The sequence below is a fragment of the Strongylocentrotus purpuratus genome, unplaced genomic scaffold (genome assembly GCF_000002235.5).
Source record: "Strongylocentrotus purpuratus isolate Spur 01 unplaced genomic scaffold, Spur_5.0 spur5_contig_835, whole genome shotgun sequence".
In the NCBI taxonomy this organism is placed as follows: Eukaryota; Metazoa; Echinodermata; class Echinoidea; order Camarodonta; family Strongylocentrotidae; genus Strongylocentrotus; species Strongylocentrotus purpuratus.
Window position 1 is genome coordinate 347652 of NW_022145541.1, and position 20949 is coordinate 368600.

Sequence of the window (20949 nt, forward strand, 5' to 3'; positions counted from 1 at the left end):
CTAAGGTATAAAGAGTAAGATGTCTGCTTAGCGTTAACAATCATAACAGTTATGTTGCTAAGTGGGAGAAAAGGTATGGGTTACCTCACCTAACAACACATAACATATGCAATTCACATGCTCGATATTTAATATATTTATTCGTAAAACAAGTGAATGAAATAATTTTTACTGGAGCACTTAAAATGACCCTTGCATTGAAGTTATGTTTAACTTTATTTTGCAATTTTATGAGCGAGGCCTCGACTTGCCAAAATTTTATTAAGAATTGTATAATGTCAAAGCAATAATCATTACATTTTTATTTGAAGTACTGATACTACGTCTCGAATGGTAAACCACATTATTTTAAACCTCCATAAATATTTCATTGTTGGCAATACTTTATCTAGCTGAGCAGTGGCGTAATGAGCAAAAATGTTTGGGGGGGGGGGGAGGGCTGACAACAAAAAATCTGCATCACCCCACTCTTACATGCAGGCCCCGCTGAACGAATTTTAAAGTGGGGTCTAGGGGCAAAGCCCCGGCGAGGGTCAAGGGGTGGAGCCCCGAAGTTCAAGGGGTATGGGCATCAGTGGCGGTTCCAGGAATTTCTTACGTGGGGGGGGGGGCACAACATGGCATGGGGTAAAATATATGTAAAATGATGAAGCGACAGAGCGAGGCTTCAGCGGCGAGGGAGCGGAGCGACCAAGCGGGGGTGGGTGTGGGAGGGGGTTCTGACCCCCTCCCAGAGTAGGAAGCATTTGCAATTTTAGAACCACATTAGACGCATTTTCAGACACTTCCTGGAGTAATATGACGTAAAATTGCTTTCTCCTACCCCTCCAAGAGAAGGGATGTTTTGCAATTTGAGAACCACATTTGGCGCATTATTGTCCACCGGCACTTCCCGTAAAAAATCACGAGGCCTTCTGATTGGTTAGAAGTAGAGAAAAATGATATGTCACGTCGTGAGACGTTGTATATGCTTCGTTGCTGCATAATGCACAAAGACGGTGGTCCGGTACTTCACCAGTAGTACTTGCCAAAATTATCTTGAGTGTATAAACTGTGTTGTTATCAGGGTCGTCGCCAGAACTTTTTCATTGGTGGAGGGGGGGGGGGGGGGGTGTAGAAGCCACCGATTACCAACAAAACTAGCCACCAATGAATTACCGACAAATATATTTATGCCAAATTTCCGAATGTCTACAAATTTAACCCTATAAACCCGGGCCAGGAACTAAGTCATTTTCTCTTTTCACACTTCATTAAATAATTATTAGAGAAAAAAGACGATCCGTTGTAACGTTCTCAACTCTATTCTTGTTTCGCCCCTCCCGCGCGAAGCACAGAAGCTATGAGGTTTCATTTAATAATGAGAGAAAAAAGACGATTCATTGTGTACCGTTCTCAACTTTTAATCCTTGTCTGAATTCAGTTCCCCCCCCCCCCCTCCCGCGCGAAGCGCGGAAGCTTTGACGTTTCAATAAATTATTACTCTTAATCCGTGTCTGAATTCATTTTCGCCCATCCTTTCACGTTTCATTAAATTACTAGAGAAAGTAGACGATTCGTTGTATCGTGTCCTTGTCTGAATTCAGTTCCCCCCTCCCGCGTGAAGCGCGTATACTTTGACCTTTCATTAAATTGTTACTCTTAATCATTGTCTGAATTCATTTTCGCTCATCCCTTTCACGTTTCATTAAATTACTAGAGAAAGTAGACGATTGGTTGTATCGTGTCCTTGTCTGAATTCAGTTTCCCCCTCCCACGCGAAGCGCGGAAGCTTCGACGTATCATTTAATTATCACTCTAATCCTTGTCTGAAATTATTTTCGCCCATCCCGCGCGAAGCGCGGAAGCTTTCACCTTTCATTAAATTATTAGAGAAAGAAGACAATTCGTTGTATCGTGTCCTTGTCTGAATTCAGTTTACCCCACTCCCGCGTGAAGCGCGGAAGCTTTGACGTTTCATTAAATTATTGCTCTTAATCCGTGTCTGAATTCATTTTCGCCCATCCCTTTCACGTTTCATTAAAATTAATAATTAGAGAAAGAAGACGATTGGTTGTATCGTGTCCTTTTCTGAATTCAGTTGCCCCCCCCCCTTCTCCCGCGCGAAGCACGAAAGCTGTGCCGTTTCATTGGCATTATATTAGATAAAGAAGACATACTTTTAATCTTTTTCTGAATTCAGTTTCCCCACTTAAGTCTAGCTGCGCCCCTTAACGGTACAAGTGCAGTGTTACATGATGTACGTATCGAACGTTCGTTCGCAAATATGTGCATGCACAGCCCGAGTGGAGGGTAGTGCTTGTCGCAGTAGCATCTGGAAAGGAAATTTCTACTAGTTTACTGTTAGTGGCCCATTATTGAGTATACAAAAAAACATATGCTCTTCCTGGGGCTATTTGGGAATGTGTCAGTTTGCAACAAAAATGGAGAAACGCGCATTAATTTTTATTGAAAATCATGTGATATTACGAACATTTATAAATCACTTGTATGGAATTTTGAAAATAAGTTATGGTTGAATTTCATTTGGGGGGGGGGGGCTGGCGCCCCCCAAGCCCCCCCCCCCACCAGTACGCCAGTGTAGCTGAGCATAGGTCATATTACTCTCGTCTCATGAAGCCAATGCTAAACTCAGAAAAAGGTTGCATATAATATTTCCTTTCAATTTTTCATCCCGCCCCACGCATGTAATTGCTATGCAACACTGCAATGGCGTAGCGTGGGCCCAAGAATTTAGGGGCACTGTGGTGGTGGGGGGGGGGGGGAGGGAGTGGAAACCACTTCTTGCACTGAAATGTGAGAAAACATGCAATTATGACCATCGTGGGAGGTGCAGGTGATCCGTGCCTACTGCAGCTACGCGACGCAAAACGTAATGCGTACGTTGCTATGTGTTCACAACCTAGCTGATTCCTGGACTGAATTCAAATGTGAGAATAGTCACACTTGGGAAGAACAGTGTTCCATTGCGCATCATCATCCTGACGTGAAGGACTCCATGACTGAGGATTCACAAAAATGGTAAGAACTGACGGCCAAAAAAGAAAATGTTTGTATAGATTACCATATGATTTATTTTGTGTGAATAATAATCACAATGATGATTGTAAAAGTTGTTTTCATTTTATACAAACAAAGTTTACTGTGTAAAAGTCGCTAAAGTAGTGTCCTTCTTGCAGTAAAAGTTTGAAGTCTAGATTTCACAACTGTTAGGCGTACAATTTAGGAAAAGCTAAAGCTTTTATTCTTTTAAACTTAATATTAGTTCAGAATACCACTTTTATCAGTAGTCAGTCATTTAACTGGTCACAGAACTGCCGTGATTAACAGGCGTAAAGTCTTGGCAGACACTCTGCCTAACAGTGTCTGCACACTGAGACTATTCTGACGGCATTTTGCAAAGACTGCTCCTTATTTGACACAGCCAGAGTCTTAGAGCACTAGATTCTGCTTAAGGCTTAATGGGCTGTGGCAAAGTGTCAAATTTGGGTGTGTGCCTGTATACTAGACCCGCCTTTCTGAGGGCCGCAGCCTATTATCGTCTGACGAAAGCAAAAAAACCCCAAAAAACAACAACTTAAAAGTATGATCCCTTCAAGGGGGGGGGGGGGGGGCATATTCTCGAAGGTGTATACTTAAAGGTACTATGTCCCATTTGCAGGCCAAAAATGAAAAGGTTAAATTCCAACGGCATTTGAAAGATATGCTAATTTAGAACTTCCCTAAAAGAGGGGGGCTTGAAAATGTCTTTAAGTGGGAAAATAACGACTATTAGTTGTCGAATAGACTTAAGAGCTATAAAGCCAGTAAGTAATAGTCTGATTTTCAGACCATTGTACCGAATGATCGTACGTTTTGTGCTGCGCAAAGATTCAATCAGTTTAATGTTGGCCATTACAAGAAGTGGGTTATTGATGTAGACAAATGCTCATTTACCATTTACAGCTAGTTTTATGTATGTTATTACCAAAGAAGGAAAACAGTCACTCACTCACTCTCTCAATAGTGCCTGACAGTGAAGTCTAGCAAGTAAACGGCTTTCCTTGCATAATTTGAATATTAGGACCCTGCTAACGTTTAAATTGCACAGATAGGACATACATGACATATTCATAATTCCTGATATGTTCTACAGAATTTGATGTTGGCTGCAAAAGGGAAAAAGTATCTTTAAGGTTGGCCGATCCCACTTTGGTTAAAAAAAGAGGAGGCACGTGACCGCCTACATCTGCATGATAGTCGAGATAATATATGATAAGATAAGCGAAATATATACATAGATGATTTATTATGAAAGAGTTTAATCAGAACTCTAGCAATCAGGATGATTTATTTGTTAAACCTGTTTCTAATTACAGACCAGTGTACTAAAGCTTCATTGGAAGTGCGTATATGGCACGGTAATCTTCCTTGCTGTCGGTATGTACCCTACTCCTCAAACATAACATTTCAAACCATATTGCAACCCTATTTGAATGATTGTTAGCTATGTTTCCCCGAATTATTTCATACGCTCATGCTTAATATTCGTCATTATTGTTCTCAAACGGTGGTCATTATTTCCCTTTGTATTCATAAATCTTTGTGCCACCTTTTTGTGTCTATTCATCTCAGACCAATCACCTCAAATACACTGTAAATCTTATTTCTATATGTCTGGTGTGTATGTTTTAAAAATACATTACATATGTATGTTTTTATTTACTTAATAATAAATGTTATATGGCGGCGTAGATAAATAAGATTCTAGATGAAAAATAGCATTGTAGCGTGCAGTGGCTTAACTATCCAAGGGGCACATGTGCCGCATCCCGGAAATAACAAAGGAGGGGAGAAGAACGTGAAAAGAAGGTGATATAATGACTTTCATCCACAAAAGGTGGCCTTGTTTATTTACATATCATAAACATAATACGCTTGGTGCCCCTAGTTCCCTAATGTCAGTGCCCCCCCTCGATACCCCCGTGCAGAAATCCACAATTTCTTTGATAATTTTTTTTTCCTTCTTATCATAAACTTTTTATTTTTATTATAACTTCATTATTATATTATTATCTTCATTATCATTATAAAGATTATGTTATTGTTGGTGGTGGTGTTTGTGGTAACATAATCATCATCACCATCAATGTCATCACCATCTTCACTATCATCTTCCCACTATCATCGTCAACATCATTATCATCATCATCATTCTGGCACACAGGTATACCCGCGCCATCAGATGCAATCGAATGGACACAAACCTGCCATAAGAACGCGTTTGGACTCAACTACACCTTGCCAATGTTCAACGAGTGTCTGCAGAAGCAACACACCAACGGCAGTATGGTACAGACGATTCCGAAGCTCATCCCTGTTCCGACGGTGGATAACGATTGCCCTAGACAGAATGGAAAGTTAGGAATCCCTCCCGGATACAGAACCTGCAATTTTCCTGGTAATCATTTTTTTTTATAGACCCCACCCTTTTTTGTAACCCAAAAGTAGGCGTTAATAAGATGGCACTCGTTTTACGACGTTAAATTATATGAAGGTTCATTTTCCCGGAATAAAAAATTCAAATTCCGGCCCCGGTGGTTTATTATCCCAAAAAAGAAATAGGGTATACAACTCCCAAACTTTTGTGCTGTCCAGTCCTGAGGTTCTTTCTACCAAAGGTCCATAATTTCGAAAATGATGTAAGGTTTCATACTTCAGTAAATGGAATAAGGCTCATAATAATTATTCTAAAATTTCTTAATTCCGAGAATAATATAGCTTTCTCAGCCGTTCTATTGAATTTTCGGATTGATTAACATTTGATACTACAAACCCATGCATTTCCGAATTACGAACCTCCGGTTAAACAAAGCTTGGGGGAAATGGCATGTACAATGGGGTTTGGGAGTGGGGGGGGGGGGGGGGTCCTTCTCTAAGCCCCCGCGCTCAAAATAGTAAACCTCACATAGAAAAGAACACATGCACCTTTCTCCATATAAATGTATTTACCCATCGAATCTAAAGGGGGAAATTCATCCTGGTATCAAATTGGTTTTAATGGAAGTATAAAATTGAAACGAACCGGTCAGTGAAAATTCAATGTAAGAAAGTTATGAATTCCGAAGTTGCGACCAACCAAACACAAATTGGCAACACTGTGACGTCTCTCGCGAGCTCCTCTCTAATATGCTCTGTACATTAGATTTAAAACAAAAACTGTCATTTTCTTTTGTTGATAGCGGGATAAGTTTTTCCATACAGGGGTAGAATAAAGATATATTTACACTAATTACATCCGAGGTGCTTTTACGATTGAACGTTTTTTAGTGCAGAGCAAATGGTGGGCTTTTAGTTTCATAAAAGTTTGAGAAGCGCTGGTTTAAGTGGTCATAACTTTATTTCCATAACCATTAAACACCATATTCTCAATGAACTAACCCGTTGCCTTGCAAACCTCACGTTAAGGGTTCTGTCAGATTTGTGTTTTCCTCTCTTTACGGGGCCATAAAGCATTCGAAATACAAAGTACCTGATAAAAATAGAATGGAAGAGCTTGTATTGGAATAAAATCAGTAATTAACTTTTTCTTTGTTGTACCTCTTGCCAAGCTTTTCACCTTATCACCTTTGTGGGTCAAAAACATCTGTCGTTTAGCTCTGCTGCTGATTTTTTTCTACCCTTTCATGGCAATGTATTTTCTGTCATGCATTATAATCTGATTGGAAATGATGCTCTCCCTATATTTCTCTCTTTTATCAGTCCTTCGAGCTTGAGTTCTCTTTTTCTTTCTCTTTCTGCTCGTATTTCGAATGTGATGCTGCTCGTATTCTTCTTTAATATTCTCATTTATATTCATACCTGAATTTATTCATGATGTGATTCAGAATTGTATTTGAAGTTCTTGCTATGTATAAGTCACATACATTGTAACTGTCTTCTTTTTTTACCCCCATATTTTCCCTCCACAGGGATTTTATTGATTTTCATTTGAAACACATACAAATATATATATATATATATATATATATATATATATATATATATATATATATATATATATATATGTAACTGTCTTGTTATGTTTTTTGCTGAAAGCCGGAGGACCGTACCTGCTCATAGACTTTTTCTTTATAGAGTCTTGACGCCTTTCTGGCTTTTAGCACACGACACCATGCAATGTTGTTGTCTTATGTTTTACATATTACATTTTACACCAATGGAAAATAAAATCTTGAATCTTGAATACAAAGTAATATGTACCGGCGTATTTGAAAGAGGAGCAAGGGAGCAATATTAATTTTGTCCCTCCTGATATTTATATATCAACCAAGGGAAAACAACAAAAGCAGCCACATTGTATACTATACTAGAAGGGTTTAGGGTGTGGAAAAATGTTGTTAGCTATAGTAAGATTGCACATATAGAAGTGCACGAGGTGAAGACATTATGAGTTTGTTTGGGGGAGGACAATCACCCCCGGCCAAACAGCGGGACAGTTACCCCCCCCCCCCGGACAACCACGCCCGAGGACAATTACCCCCGAGGACATATTTCCTTCTTGAAATTACCCCCTGGAAATTATCCCCTGGAAAATCACCCCCGCCTCGAGTAATCGGGGGAGGTTGCCCTTGAGGGTGCGGGGGGTAACGGGAGCCCCAAGGAGAAAAAAATAACCGATTTGTTTTCTTCTGATGAACAGGGTTTAATTTCCGGGGGGTAATTTTCCTCGGAACTGGTTGTCTTTGTTTGACCTTGGGAGGGGGAATTAGGAATTATCGACCTAGGGAGTAATTTTCAGGGGGAAGTTGTCCTTAAGTTGGTTGTCCTTGTTGGTAGTTTACCGGTGGGTAATTTTCCAGGGGATGATTGTACAGGGGGTATTTGTGTCCTGATATGAACTATACGGCCTATAGGCCTGCACCTCATGGATGCAAAAATTCAATGAATGAATGAATAATTGAAAGATACATTTCATTTAAGTATAAGTACATGTGCATTTACTGATGGAATGATAATGAAAAAGAGAAAAAATGATACTTATATACCGTTAAAAGCTGGCAGTTTCTTTTTTCCATTTCCGTATAGTTAATAATAAGTCATAGGTTTTCCTTTTGATTGAGTAATCAACCATAAAGCAAAAACAAAACATGCTCACACGTCTCATAGACATATGCATGAACACACACATACACACACGCACACACACACACAAACTAAGTTTTTTTTCCTTTATCTTTAATAGATTGTGACAAGAAGATCTGTGAAAACGGCTGGTGCGAGGAGACTATGGAAAGCTTTTTATGCCACTGTTCACCTGGTTTTCAAGGGAAACATTGCAATGAGCGTAAGAACAATAAACCAAAGCATTTGAGTTCTGATAAAGGTTTTAAAAACATAATAAGAATATTTTGAATATCATAGCAGTAGACCTAATAGTAGCGATTGTATATGGTTCAGAGAGTTTGAATGTGTAGAAAGTAGAAGAGGGTATCTTGAGCCCTAATACGGAAGATGCGTGGTTGTCAGATAGAAAGAACATACGTGAACTCAAGGAAAGATTAGGTCATTTACCTGGTTTTCGATTATTTTTTTCCCCGCCTTCCCGCTTTATCCCCCTTTTCCCTTGATAAATCCCTTACATAAAGAGAGTGTATCTTTTTTTAATTATTTTTCTCCAAACATCATGGAATTGGCACGGATCACTGTTTTGTATAGTCTTGTTTAGGCGGAGGCAATTTACCCTGGGGTAAAGGTCGTGTTAAAAGCTATTCGGGTAAATATGGTAATGTAGGTAAGGTCGGAGTAGGACCGTGTAAACGATGGTCGTGTTAGCTACGCCTACCTTTACCCCGACCTATTTACTCCTGGATTTACTAATACGACTAGAGGGTAGCGTAAGTTGAACGTGTGGATGCTCTCACTTACACTCGGGGGTATCTGTAACCTTTCAGTAGAATTGTTTGTTATATTCGAAAATAAAAATTAGATTTCGCACGGTTTATGCGGAAGGCGGGTGAGGTCGACTAATGTGGGCGCCGTCACTTACATTACGCTGGTCGGTGTAATGTCGTGTTAACTTAATTGTGGCAAGTTAAATAAAATGAGGTATTTACTGCTGTAGGGATTAATTTACACCGACTCGCAAAACCCCGTCTGAACATGGCTAATATCATATAAAATCCCACAGTCGAAGGTTCCATAAAATGTCAGTAGAGGTGTTATGGTTTTATTACATACATACTTGATACGTCTAGATGTGAAATGTTGTGGAAGAAATAAAGCATAGGTTAGTAGTGAAGAGATCTTTCTAATTCAAATCCTCATCCATGTCATTTGATATGCGGACTTCTATTGAAATTATTTCAGGTGCGGTAGAAATAGTTGCATGGGAGAGCAACAGGGATGACAAATTGTTTCAAAAAATTCAAATTAGGAAAAGGACGAGGAAATAAATTTGAATGAAGAGAAGATAAAATGATAGCGGAATAACAGATTTTTGAGGAAACAAGTTTAAGAAGATAGATAAGGACAACAAAAACATGAACAGATTAAATAATGTATACAGCCTTTCTTTCTATTGACAAGAAATATTGTTTCTGTTGTACTTCTTCTATCTTGAATAGAATTGTTTTAGTTGTTTTTGCTAATAGAAAACATAACTTAAGTCCAATCCAGTTGGTGGAGTTTATTTGAATTTAATTCAAATTCAAAGTCTAACGTGAATATCCATATATATGTTTATGCATGGAGAAATCGTACTTTTTTGCATTTCAGAAAATTCAAATCAATTCAATTCATTTATTTATTCAACCATCAAAATATGCATACAATCAAAATAAGTTACATCAAAAATTTAGCAGAACACAATGTTGGTTTGATGACCCCGGAGAAAAGGGGCCAACAAATTAAAATACATAAACAGATCAACAATACAGTCATGTACAAAGAAAATCACCATCAAACATTAATATAAACAAGGAAAAAAGAGAAGTACACTTCTAGCAGCAGCAGCAATATATATATATCGTCGAGTATATATGAGGGCAAAGAGAAAAAAAAGAGCGAACAAGAATTATTATCAAGAACATATTATGAAGAAATTAAGATTTCCCTGCTTAGCTTTATATCTTCATAATAAGCACTTAACTGCATCGAAATAATCGTAATTGGTGAAAATGGCACGATGCTACTTGTTAATAATAGATTATCCTGCTAAAAACGTATTTGCAAAAGAATAATAGATTTTTTAAAGCCGTTTTTAATGTTAAGTGATCTTCAGTCAAACAGGGAAAAGAGGCAGAAGGAGAGAGAGGGGAAAGAGAGAGAGAGAGAGAGAGAGAGAGAGAGAGAGAGAGAGAGAAAGGCAAATGGCTCTATATGCATCTCCAACTGCGTGGAGATTTGCAAATTTTGCTCAATGTCTTGCCCAAAAACCTTAGTGCCGGGCTGGGATATGAACCCTTAACCCTTGGACTGAATGTCAACTGAATGAACCAAATGGAAATGTTGTTTATTGTCGGCGACAATAAGCGATAAGAAAAGCAAAACATTCCAAGTGTGCCTCATTCCTTTGAATTCAGGGGTGGGGGAGAGGGGTGGGGGTGTAGAGATCATTTGGAATTGTACTTGAGTAATTTGGGGGAGGGGTATAGTATATCTATAAAGCGCTTATAGAGACATTTGTATTTAGCGCTATATAAAAGCGGAATATTATATATTATTATTATACAGCCCCTAAGATGTACCAGCATTAGACAAATTTCAATTTTTGCTTTGTTAAAGTTGTTCGTTTGATACATCTTACTAGAATTCTGACAGCTGAAATATTAACACTGCGAATCTTATGTGACCCCTATAGTGGGGTTTTCTGTTAGCCCTGTAGACCATTTCAGAATTACTATATGATTTTCAAATGAACGTGAATATCCACAAATATTTGTATACATGGAGAAATCGCACATTTTTCATTTCAGAATAATCACTGCCAACAGGCGGCCTTTTTATTAACACTTCATGAACCTTATACGTTAGGTGCCCCCCACCCCCTAGGTACCCTCAATAACCCCACATATAAAGGCCATAGTTGGTTTATTATCATTCTTCTCTTTCTTCCTGTTTTTGTTCTTGTTTTCCTTCTTTTTCATATTCATGATATGAATCATTATTATTATTCATTGCTTTCTATGAATCTTGTGTCACGGCAGAAACACCCTTAGTATTGGCTGACTTCACGGACATGTCTACGATCATACCGGCCGAAATGACGCAAGTCACCGCCACGGACGGTGAGCATTTCATAGCATTCCCGTTGTACACCTGGTTTCAATTCCCTGGCGTAGGATTGTGTTATTTTTATCAAATCTATGATAGCTATTAATCTATAAGTATTATTGTCTATACGGTGTCACCCTCATACTTCGCGTCAAAGACGACAAAGGTCACTAACGCAGTCCTACGTCAGGTGAATAACACCTCCCGCTCAACGTCCGGCGTTATAACCGCTCCGTGCCTCTTGTACACGAAGCGTCATTCTTGTGACGCATGGCTGAATCAGTGAGTTGTGTGGTGTTTGACGCACCATGGGAGATTGACATTCAGGAATTGTCAACAAAATTAATAAAATATGAACAGTACAAGGGTCCTTTGGAATAACTGACTCACACTCTGTAGTCCTCATCTTTTGAGGCACTAAATAGCAGCAATTGTCGATCAAGATTAAAATGTAGATTATAAGGCCATTTTTAGTCTAAACGTGTTTTTTCTCACAATGAGATGTTTTATTCTATACCCTCCCGGTCCGCATTGTGGTATGGTCACTCCTCCTGTTACTAGTAGTATAGTCAACTTGACATTTTCTTTATTAAGTTTTCTTTAAACTATATTTTTATTATAACACCATCCCTATACTACGTCGCTGATATTGAATTCCTGTCCAGGGCTCTCATCCACCACGTAAGGTGCTCAAAGAACTCCAGTATTACCTCAGTTATTGTCTCTATTAGCTAGGCTACCGATTCCGGAGCTCTCGACATTCAGAAGGTCTCTCTTTAGAACCAGTCAGGTGCCCATTTATTACACCTTGTAGGAAATATCGCAATTTAAGAGGCAAGACATGTATATCTCCCTGGGTCAGAAGTAAACCTTGTCCAAGGATGTAAGTACCAAGCAAAGATCGAATCCGGGACATTCTCCTATGAGAGGCCGGTCCAATGAAATTCAATTCTCTCAACTACGACACCTTTGTATTTCCTATCAGTTCCGAGGCTGCCACGTGACTGCGCTGAGATTCAGACTGGTGGACCATCCCATCTCAGTGGGGTGTACCTCATCTATCCCGATGGAGTTAGTGATGAACCTCTCTTCGTTTACTGTGATATGGAAACGGATGGAGGTCGCTGGACGGTGAGAAATGACGGTGATAGCTAGAATGGCTCTTGTATCAACCCCATCTACGTTTAACATGATCGCAAAGATTTTCAAGAAACACGATAGCAGCTTTCTTTAAAAAATGACGCTTGCCTTGTACGTCATCTATTGAAATATGCGAACATAACAATGAAGTATAACGTAATCCGAAAAAGAAATTATATGGGAAATATAGCCCTTTAGTTGACTTTTCGAAAATGGATCGTGTTAAGAATCAACTCAAGAGCATTATTTACCCTAGACCGAAAACTTCAGTCTCTCTAATCGTCGGTAGTTCCACTGAGACTACGTCTGGCTCCATTAGACCTCCGATTATGTATTGGGGAATGTCAACAAATGTCAGTTTTATTAAAGATATGACCCAAATCAGACGGTTATTTCTGTCTATATCTACCCTATATCCTATTGCATTCATCAACGTTGTCCACTCTCCACCCAGGTGTAAACAGGTATCTGATAATTGCTGGGGTAGATTAGTTTACGGTTAGCACATGGCTGCAATGACCCCGAATATACACAGACCTTCAAAGCATGAAGAGATCCCACTATGTACATTTTTAAATAAATCATGGAGTACACTGCTTGTGCATGAATGAATAATGATTACATAACTTTTATGAGCACGTATCCAGTATTTCGTCTTCGTGTATTTCGAAATTTGTTCTGCAATGACCTTTATCTGCTCATGCTCAGACTGCAACCATGAACTTGCCTGTTGAATGGCCCTCATGAAGAACAGAGTCGATAGTGGTTATTGATATTGATTTGGTTGATTTTTTAATAGTCTTTGCCATCGCATTCTTCTTGGCCCACAATTTAGACTGCGTATCCTTATGATTGGAGCGAAATGTGGTAACATCCACTTTTCTTCGTGTTGGTACACTTTTCAAGAGTAATTCTATAACATTTAATAACACACATCTCATCGCAAGTGTAATTAGTGTTCTGAATTAATTATTAATACACACACACAATCTCTCTCTCTCTTTCTCTCTCCCTTTCTTTCTACATCTTTCTTCATCTTTCTCTCTTTTAATTTTTTCTCTCTCTCACTCTATTTCGATATCTGTCCCTCTCTCTCTCTCTTTCTTTCTTTCTCTTTATCTATCTCTCCGCCTCTTTCTCTCCCTCTTTTTTTTTTCTCTCTCTCTCTGTCTCCCTCTCTCGTTCTCTATCTCTCTATCTTTCTTTCTCCAACCCCCCCCCCCCTATGCCTCCCTCCCACTCTCTCTGTAGGTCTTCCAGCGTAGACAAGATGGTTCTGTTGACTTCTCTCTTTACTGGTCCGATTACAAATACGGTTTTGGAAACGTTTCCTCCGAGCACTGGCTCGGTAACGACAACATCCACCGTCTTTCCCGTAATAAGACCTACGAGCTACGGATCGACCTCGAAGACTTCGATGGACAAACGCGCTATGCCACCTACAGCAATTTCAGTATTGCGGACGAGGTCGCAAAGTACATCCTGGCCCTTGACAAGTACTCCGGAGACGCAGGTATGAAATAGGGCGATCCTGCGATGTGTCCTATACATGATCATTTTAATTCATCAAAAATATGGTTCCTCTTGGTATCACTAATATTATTAATTGGTCAAATCAATTAAGGTGTCTGTTTTTCTTTTTTCGACATGAAATAAACGGGGTATGTCGGACCAATGTGGAATCGCGGAATGACCCAAGGGTATACACGATACGTTATGCGGTTTATACGGCCATGTAGTAGGCTAATGCGGTAATACAGTAAAAAGGCAATTCTGTTATACTGTAATTTCTTAATATGGTTCATTGTAATACGGTTAAAGGCCCTGTGGTAATACAATCGTAAATGTATATGGTTAAACGATAAAACGGTTATACGTTAATAGTGTAATACCGCAATTCATTTATACAGTTAATATACGATTTTACGGTAAAACGGTATTTACCATCAAACGCTCTCTCACATCTGACGAGGTAAACGAGGAGGGGGTTTGTTGTTGATAGTTTTTGTTTGCTTGTTTTTGTTTTCTTTAACCCGTAACAAGATATAAAGTCGAGAAGTGAGGGTTGAAGAAAAAAAGTATCCGTGAATAATAACGAATGCTCACCCACACGCATCTGTCTGTTACATCGAAATACAGAAGACACAGCATTCACCGATGGACGGACAAACGGACGGCTTCGTATAATACATACACGCAGCATCAAGTCGAGTACGGAGAGATCGTGTTTATATTGAACTAATTTATATCATGTGTATACCATAAATCAATTTCTCATTTCTATGCAGGTGACAGTATGTCGTTTCATGCAGGTTATTCGTTCAGTACACGGGACCGCGATCATGATGATGCAGCGGGACACTGCGCCGGTTATTACAAAGGAGGCTGGTGGTACAATAAATGCCATCGTGCTAACCTCAACGGCCTATACCTGAACGGTCCAACCACACAGGCGGAGAGCGCCAAGGGTGTGGTATGGGGTGTATGGCTCGGTAATTTATACTCCCTCAAGAAGACGGAGATGAAGCTTCGACCGACGTAAATAACAAACGACTGTCATAAGAAAGTGCTGGTTTACCACGGGGTTTCGTAAGCACACTTAAGACCATCGCACTTTATGTTTCGTATCTTATCACACATAGCTTCTAAGCATTTTCTCCTTTAATAAAGACACAAATTACAACACCCTCAAAACACTGTTACTCATTTTGGTATCGGTTTAACATAAGGGGGTTATGCAGTGTTGCTGTGATAAGTGTTAAAAAATTTCGAGGGTTATTCGGGGAATAAGCACTGTAATGTTTCTTACGGCTTTTTGAAAGAAGGAAACCTCAAATTAGAATATTTGCTAAATGTTGTCTGGCAAGATTTAATTATTTTCTACAAGAGTTTTAACAAAAAAGATGCAGTGAATTATATCCATGTAAATATATTGTAATTCTGTAATATTGTTATATTGTAATTCTATTATTGAAAAATTATGTCCTGAAGTATGTTAAACTTTAGCTTATGTGTATCTTACTTGATGATCGAATGCCCACAATTATACAATTTACACACAACTGCGCCAGGAGTGTCAATTTTGACAGACATGGCGCATTATAAATGTTCACTATTATTATTTAGGAAAGAAGCAGAAATAGAGAAAACTACCACCATTGCTTTTTGTGCACCTTATACATACATGTATTATTAATATTGAACTGACGTGTTTCACAAACTTTATCATTGGTCATATTGTTATTAGTATTATTCTTACCATCATTAATGTATTGTAGAAAACGTACTTTAGAGAAGAGACTATATGTAGGGAATTATGGAGATAGATATTATACGAAGACAGTTCTTACATTCTTGCATATAAAGTAACAGTCAATCTACTAGTTCTCAATTTTAAACAGACACACAATGATGATGAAATAATCATTAATTATTATAAAGTATCGATGTTCATGCAGCCTCATTCGTGTTTAATACTTCAGAATGTAAAAAGCACATTTTATTCATATTAAATTGTTTGAATCTCATATAAATAATCTATCGTTTATATCTTCGTCTTGGTCCTTACACTTTTGGAATTCTCAAGAACATCTCATTCATATTTCAACCATTTATGAAAGGTTAACTCAATGAAGTGTGCAGGTTTTGTGTGTATTGGGCGATGATAGGAGAATGAATTTTAAAGGAAGAGTTATTTAAAAAAATACAACAACAAAAAAAAGGTTAGGGAAAGGAAACCAATAGAGACAAGCGTCCAATATTAGGACGTGTTGTGCAAGTAATTTACCTTCTTTCCATAGTATTGTCTTGTTTCAGTTTGTCCAATATTAATTTGAATTCATTCAAAAAAACATCACAAGTAAAAAAAAACAAGCATTTACTTAAAAATACAACTTCTCCGCCTGAACTTTATAAAACGTCCCATGGCCAAAATGTCTCTGACGTCAGCACGGAAAGATGTTCATTGCACCACACTGAATGGTCTCAGCTCTTTTTGGCCTTGCCGACCCCCCTGTGATGCTGGATGAAGGGGACAGTGATAAACCTTGAAGATATCGAAATCTCTCCTTTAATGGTAGAGGGAATACTTGTACAGCTTAGCATTGAAGATGTAGGCTGCAAGATTGATGTAGTGAATTTGATGCACGTATAGGAAAGATGTAGAAAAAGAGACAAATACAACCATTTTTTTCCTTTGCGCCTTGTACATATTAATATTGAACTGACGTGTTTCGAAAACATTACCATTGCTCATATTGTTATTAGAATTAGTATAACCATCACTAATGTATTGTAGAAAACTTAATTCAGAGAAGAGAGTATATGTAGGGAGATAAAGAGATAGACATCTTACGAACACAGTTCTTGCATTCTCGCATATGAAGTGACAGACAATCTACTAGTCCTCAATTTTAAACAGACACACATTGATGATGAAATAATAATTGATTATTATCAAGTATCGATTTTCATGCAGCCCCATTCGTGTTCAGTAATTATAACATAGTGTAAGAAGCACATCTTATTAATACTAAATGGTTTTGATCTTATATAAACATTTTCTCATTTATATTTTCGTCTTTGTTGTTACTCTTCTGTAGTTCTTATTATGTTATTCTTCTTTCAATCATTTATGAAAAGGCAACTAAATGAGATGGGAAGGATGTGTGTGTATTGGGCGATATTGCGAAGGTAGTTTTAAAGATACTATGTACCTTTTGCAGCCAACCTCAAATTCTGTAGAACTTCTGCAAGAATTATGAATATGTCATGTACAGTATATCCTATCTGTGAAATGTAAACGTTAGCAGAGTCCTAATATTCAAATTATGCAAGGAAAACCATTTACTTGCTAGACTTCACGGTCGATCAGACACTATTGTCAGTATTGAGTGACTGACTGGCTTTTTCTTCTTCTTTGGTAATAACATACATAAAATGAGCTGTAAAGGGATTTGTCTACATCAATAACCCATCTTGTAATGGCCAAAATTAAACTGATTGAATCTTTGCGCAGCATAAAACGTACGACCATGCGGTACAATGGTCTGAAAATCAAGACTATTACTTTTTGGTTCTATTGCTCCTAAGTCAATTTGGAAACTAATAGTCGCTATTTTCCCTCTTAAAGACATTTTCAAGCCCCATTTTTTTAAGGGGAGTTCTAAATTAGTATTATCTTTCAATTGCCATTGGAATTTCACCTTTTCATTTTTTTGGCCTGCAAAAGGGGCATAGTACCTTTATAAGGAGAGGTATATCAAAAAATACCAAGATACAAAAAGGCTAGGGAAAGGAAACAAATATAGACAGGTACACAATCCTAGGACTTGTTGTGCAAGTGCGTTTTTTTGTGTGTGTGTGTGTGTGTGTGTGTGTGTGTGTGTGTGCGTGTGTGTGTGTGCGTGTGTGTGTGTGATAGAGAAAGAGAGAGAGAGAGAGAGAGAGAGAGAGAGAGAGAAAGAGAGAGAGAGAGAGAGAAACAAAGATGAGAGAGAGACCGACTTCTTAGGGACACTCCCAAAACTACCACATATCGAGGCACCAATCGACATAAAGATATAGATGGTTTGCAAATTAGACATATTCAAAATGTGAAATATCTTGGGTGTGGTTGGACCAGCACCTTAACTGGAATGAACACATTAAAGATAGACTTGAGTTCTGGTAATGCGATTGCATTGTGAAAGAAAAGGTGTGGAATGAATCAGAAAAGTTGATCATATAGCATGTAATAATGGTGTGTAATGCAAGGTTCTGGAGTCATCAAAATCATCATAAATTTGGCAGAGTCTTGGTAAAGTAACAATCACTTACACAGAAAGATGTATATGGGACAACACATATGGTGTCGGGGCTAGTACTACCCTGATTTCCTTATCTTTTGCACAAGTTATGTGAGAAAAATGTAAACAAAATCCAAAACATAGCACACGCAAATAGGGAGCCTGTCACAAACTTGAATATATAGGGCCAAATAAAAAAATTAAAAAACATTTTAAGCGTCCTGTTTTTTCGAAAATTAGAAAGGGGGAAGCCCTTTTTTTTCTTCTTTTTTTTCTTTCAAAATGGCCTCTCAAAATGGCCGCTCGGTACATTTCCCTGACCGTCGGGCTATTTTTCAAGATGGCCGCCGACTTTTTTTATTTATTTTTTTAAAATCAGAAATAGATCCATTTTAGCAGTGTTTTTCATGTTTTTTTTTCTTTAAAAAAAAAAAATCAAAAAATCAAAAATTTCAACAACAACAACAAAAAAAAAAAATAGGAGGCGGCCCCAAAAAGGAAGCGGGCGGGGACGCTAAACATGTATATTTTTTTTAATGGCCTAGTACTTAAATTTGTATTCTTTCTGGTATATCGAGTTTACTATTCATCATGTAATGATGTTTTCATGTATATGTATTTGTATGTTATGCAAGGCTCCCAAGAATAACAGTATTTTAATTACTGATGGGGCTACCCTGTTGAAATAAAACGCAATTAATAAAATAAATACAAAAATAAATAGAGAGATGAAAGAGAGAAAGAGAAAGAGAGAGAGAGAGAGATAGAGAGAGATATATATAAAGAGAGATGAAAGAGAGAGAGAGAGAGAGGGGAGGGAGGGAAGGAGAGAGAGAGGGAGAGGGAGAGAGAGGGGAGGGAGGGAAGGAGACAGAGGGAGAGAGAGAGAGAGAGGGAGAGAGAGAGAGAGAGAGAGAGATGAGAGAGACAGCGGGGGGGGGGGGGGGGGGGGGGGGGGGGGGGGGGGGGGGGGGAGGGGTAAAAAACGGGCTACCCGGTACACATAATAATATATTGTGTTGAATTTTGAAAAAATGTATATACAAAATATATGTACAGAAATGTTGACAATAAAAATAGGATGGTATCTAACTATGCTGGGGCAGGACTAAAGTGAAAAGGAAGGTTGAGTGTACAAAGAATTCAACAATAGGTCCCAAAGACCAGTATTGGAAACGCCCTAATTTCAAAAAAATGAAATGGAAGCTCTTATTACCAATCATGTGAAAGAATATGTTTTGACTACTACATGATGATACAAATTTTTCTGGGAAACCGCCTTCTAATTGATATATTTGGTAAATTAGTTTATCTACATGGCCTGTGAGAGATAAACGCACATGTCGCGCACGTGTGCGTACATATTGCTCCGATTGTCTCATTTTCGCTCGCGTGAACATTGCCAGCACAAAACACTGACCTCCACCTCCTGGACGGATCATCGCCCATTCCCATTCACTATACGTTACGTACTAAAAGGCTGTATTGTCTGACCGTTCATGAATATTCATGTTTTTGCTAAACTCGGCAAAATGTTTGCTTTTACTAAATGGAAAAATTACGGTAGGGGTTGGATGAAATGGACATAATGAACGTAGCAGAAGTGATAATTGATAATTCATGCTTCTTATCCTTCCTGTTGATCTATAATCTTACAATCGCTTGGCAGACTGAGTCCAAAGTTCGACTTGTTTCACATGTGTATTATAGGCAATGGCGAGCTTGCAACCTATTTTGAAAAATTACGGTGGGTGAACTTTCAAAAGTCAATGAGACATGAGGGCTCCAATGAAAGAGCTAGTGATAACGTACGTCGGGGTGGATGTGCTTTTCGTTTAAACAAAAAATGAATTTTTAACGATTAAAAAAAAAAAAAATCCATAGGCTAACATGTATGGCTGCTGACTTTGACGATATGGGGCGTTGTGAAATGAGACTAAACGGAGCTATATGTAGTCCCATATACATCTTTCTGTGTACAGTGCTTGTATCTTTACGAAGACTGGGCCAAATTTCTTATCATATTGATTAACCCAGAACCTTGCAGAACACACCAATACTTATATGATAGATGATCAACCTTTTCTGATCCATTCCACAACGTTTCTTTCACAATGCAATCGCACGACCATAACTGGACTTTACCTTTAAACTTAGAGTTCAAGGATTCAATATTGTTTGATTGTTTCTCAATCTGGCTATGTGTTCGTAGTATGTCCATGATCTGCCACTGCGAGGTGCGTGCGTTGTCCAGAGCAGATCACGCATGCATGGTTAGAGCATAGAGATGCGGTCGTAGATACTTCGCTCCCGTTTCGGTTTGATAAAGCATGCATCGTACTGAAACTAACTACTTGCATGCGTGTTCATGTTGAAGTTGATCAGACTTTGTTACATGGAATAATAACCTTCAACAGGTTCAACCATTGTTTAGTTTAAACCGAACCTTTGAACCCTGGAATATCAATCATGGAATTGCCTTGCATTGGAAGTGAAATAGCAGAAGGTACTATTGCAAGTGAAGGGCGAGCTGCTCGTGATGATGGAAGTCGTACAATTATCTGGTGTGTACCTCGCTCTGTTTCTACGGCTCTCACAAAGTGTCTTAGTTTCATTGAAGGCATCCAAGTGTGGTTAGAACCCTACACTTACTGCAGAATCACCCAAGTGAATATAAAGCAACAGCTAGACCTTGATGTACCGGCCGAATACGAAGGGAATGAAGAGATTTATAAACGAATGGCTGATCACCTTAAAGAGACCGGCAGGG

At 38.5% G+C, this 20949-nt stretch overlaps 1 protein-coding gene across 1 annotated transcript; it reads left to right on the forward strand.

Annotated features, from left to right (window-relative positions):
* Nucleotides 1-12357: 12357 nt before the first annotated feature.
* On the forward strand, nt 12358-15020 carry LOC115923725 (ryncolin-1-like). The gene is made up of 3 exons (XM_030985001.1): nt 12358-12384; nt 13645-13906; nt 14682-15020. Exons 1-3 carry the CDS (start codon nt 12358-12360, stop codon nt 14933-14935), a joined length of 543 nt encoding a protein of 180 aa, XP_030840861.1. The 3' UTR covers nt 14936-15020.
* Nucleotides 15021-20949: the final 5929 nt, after the last annotated feature.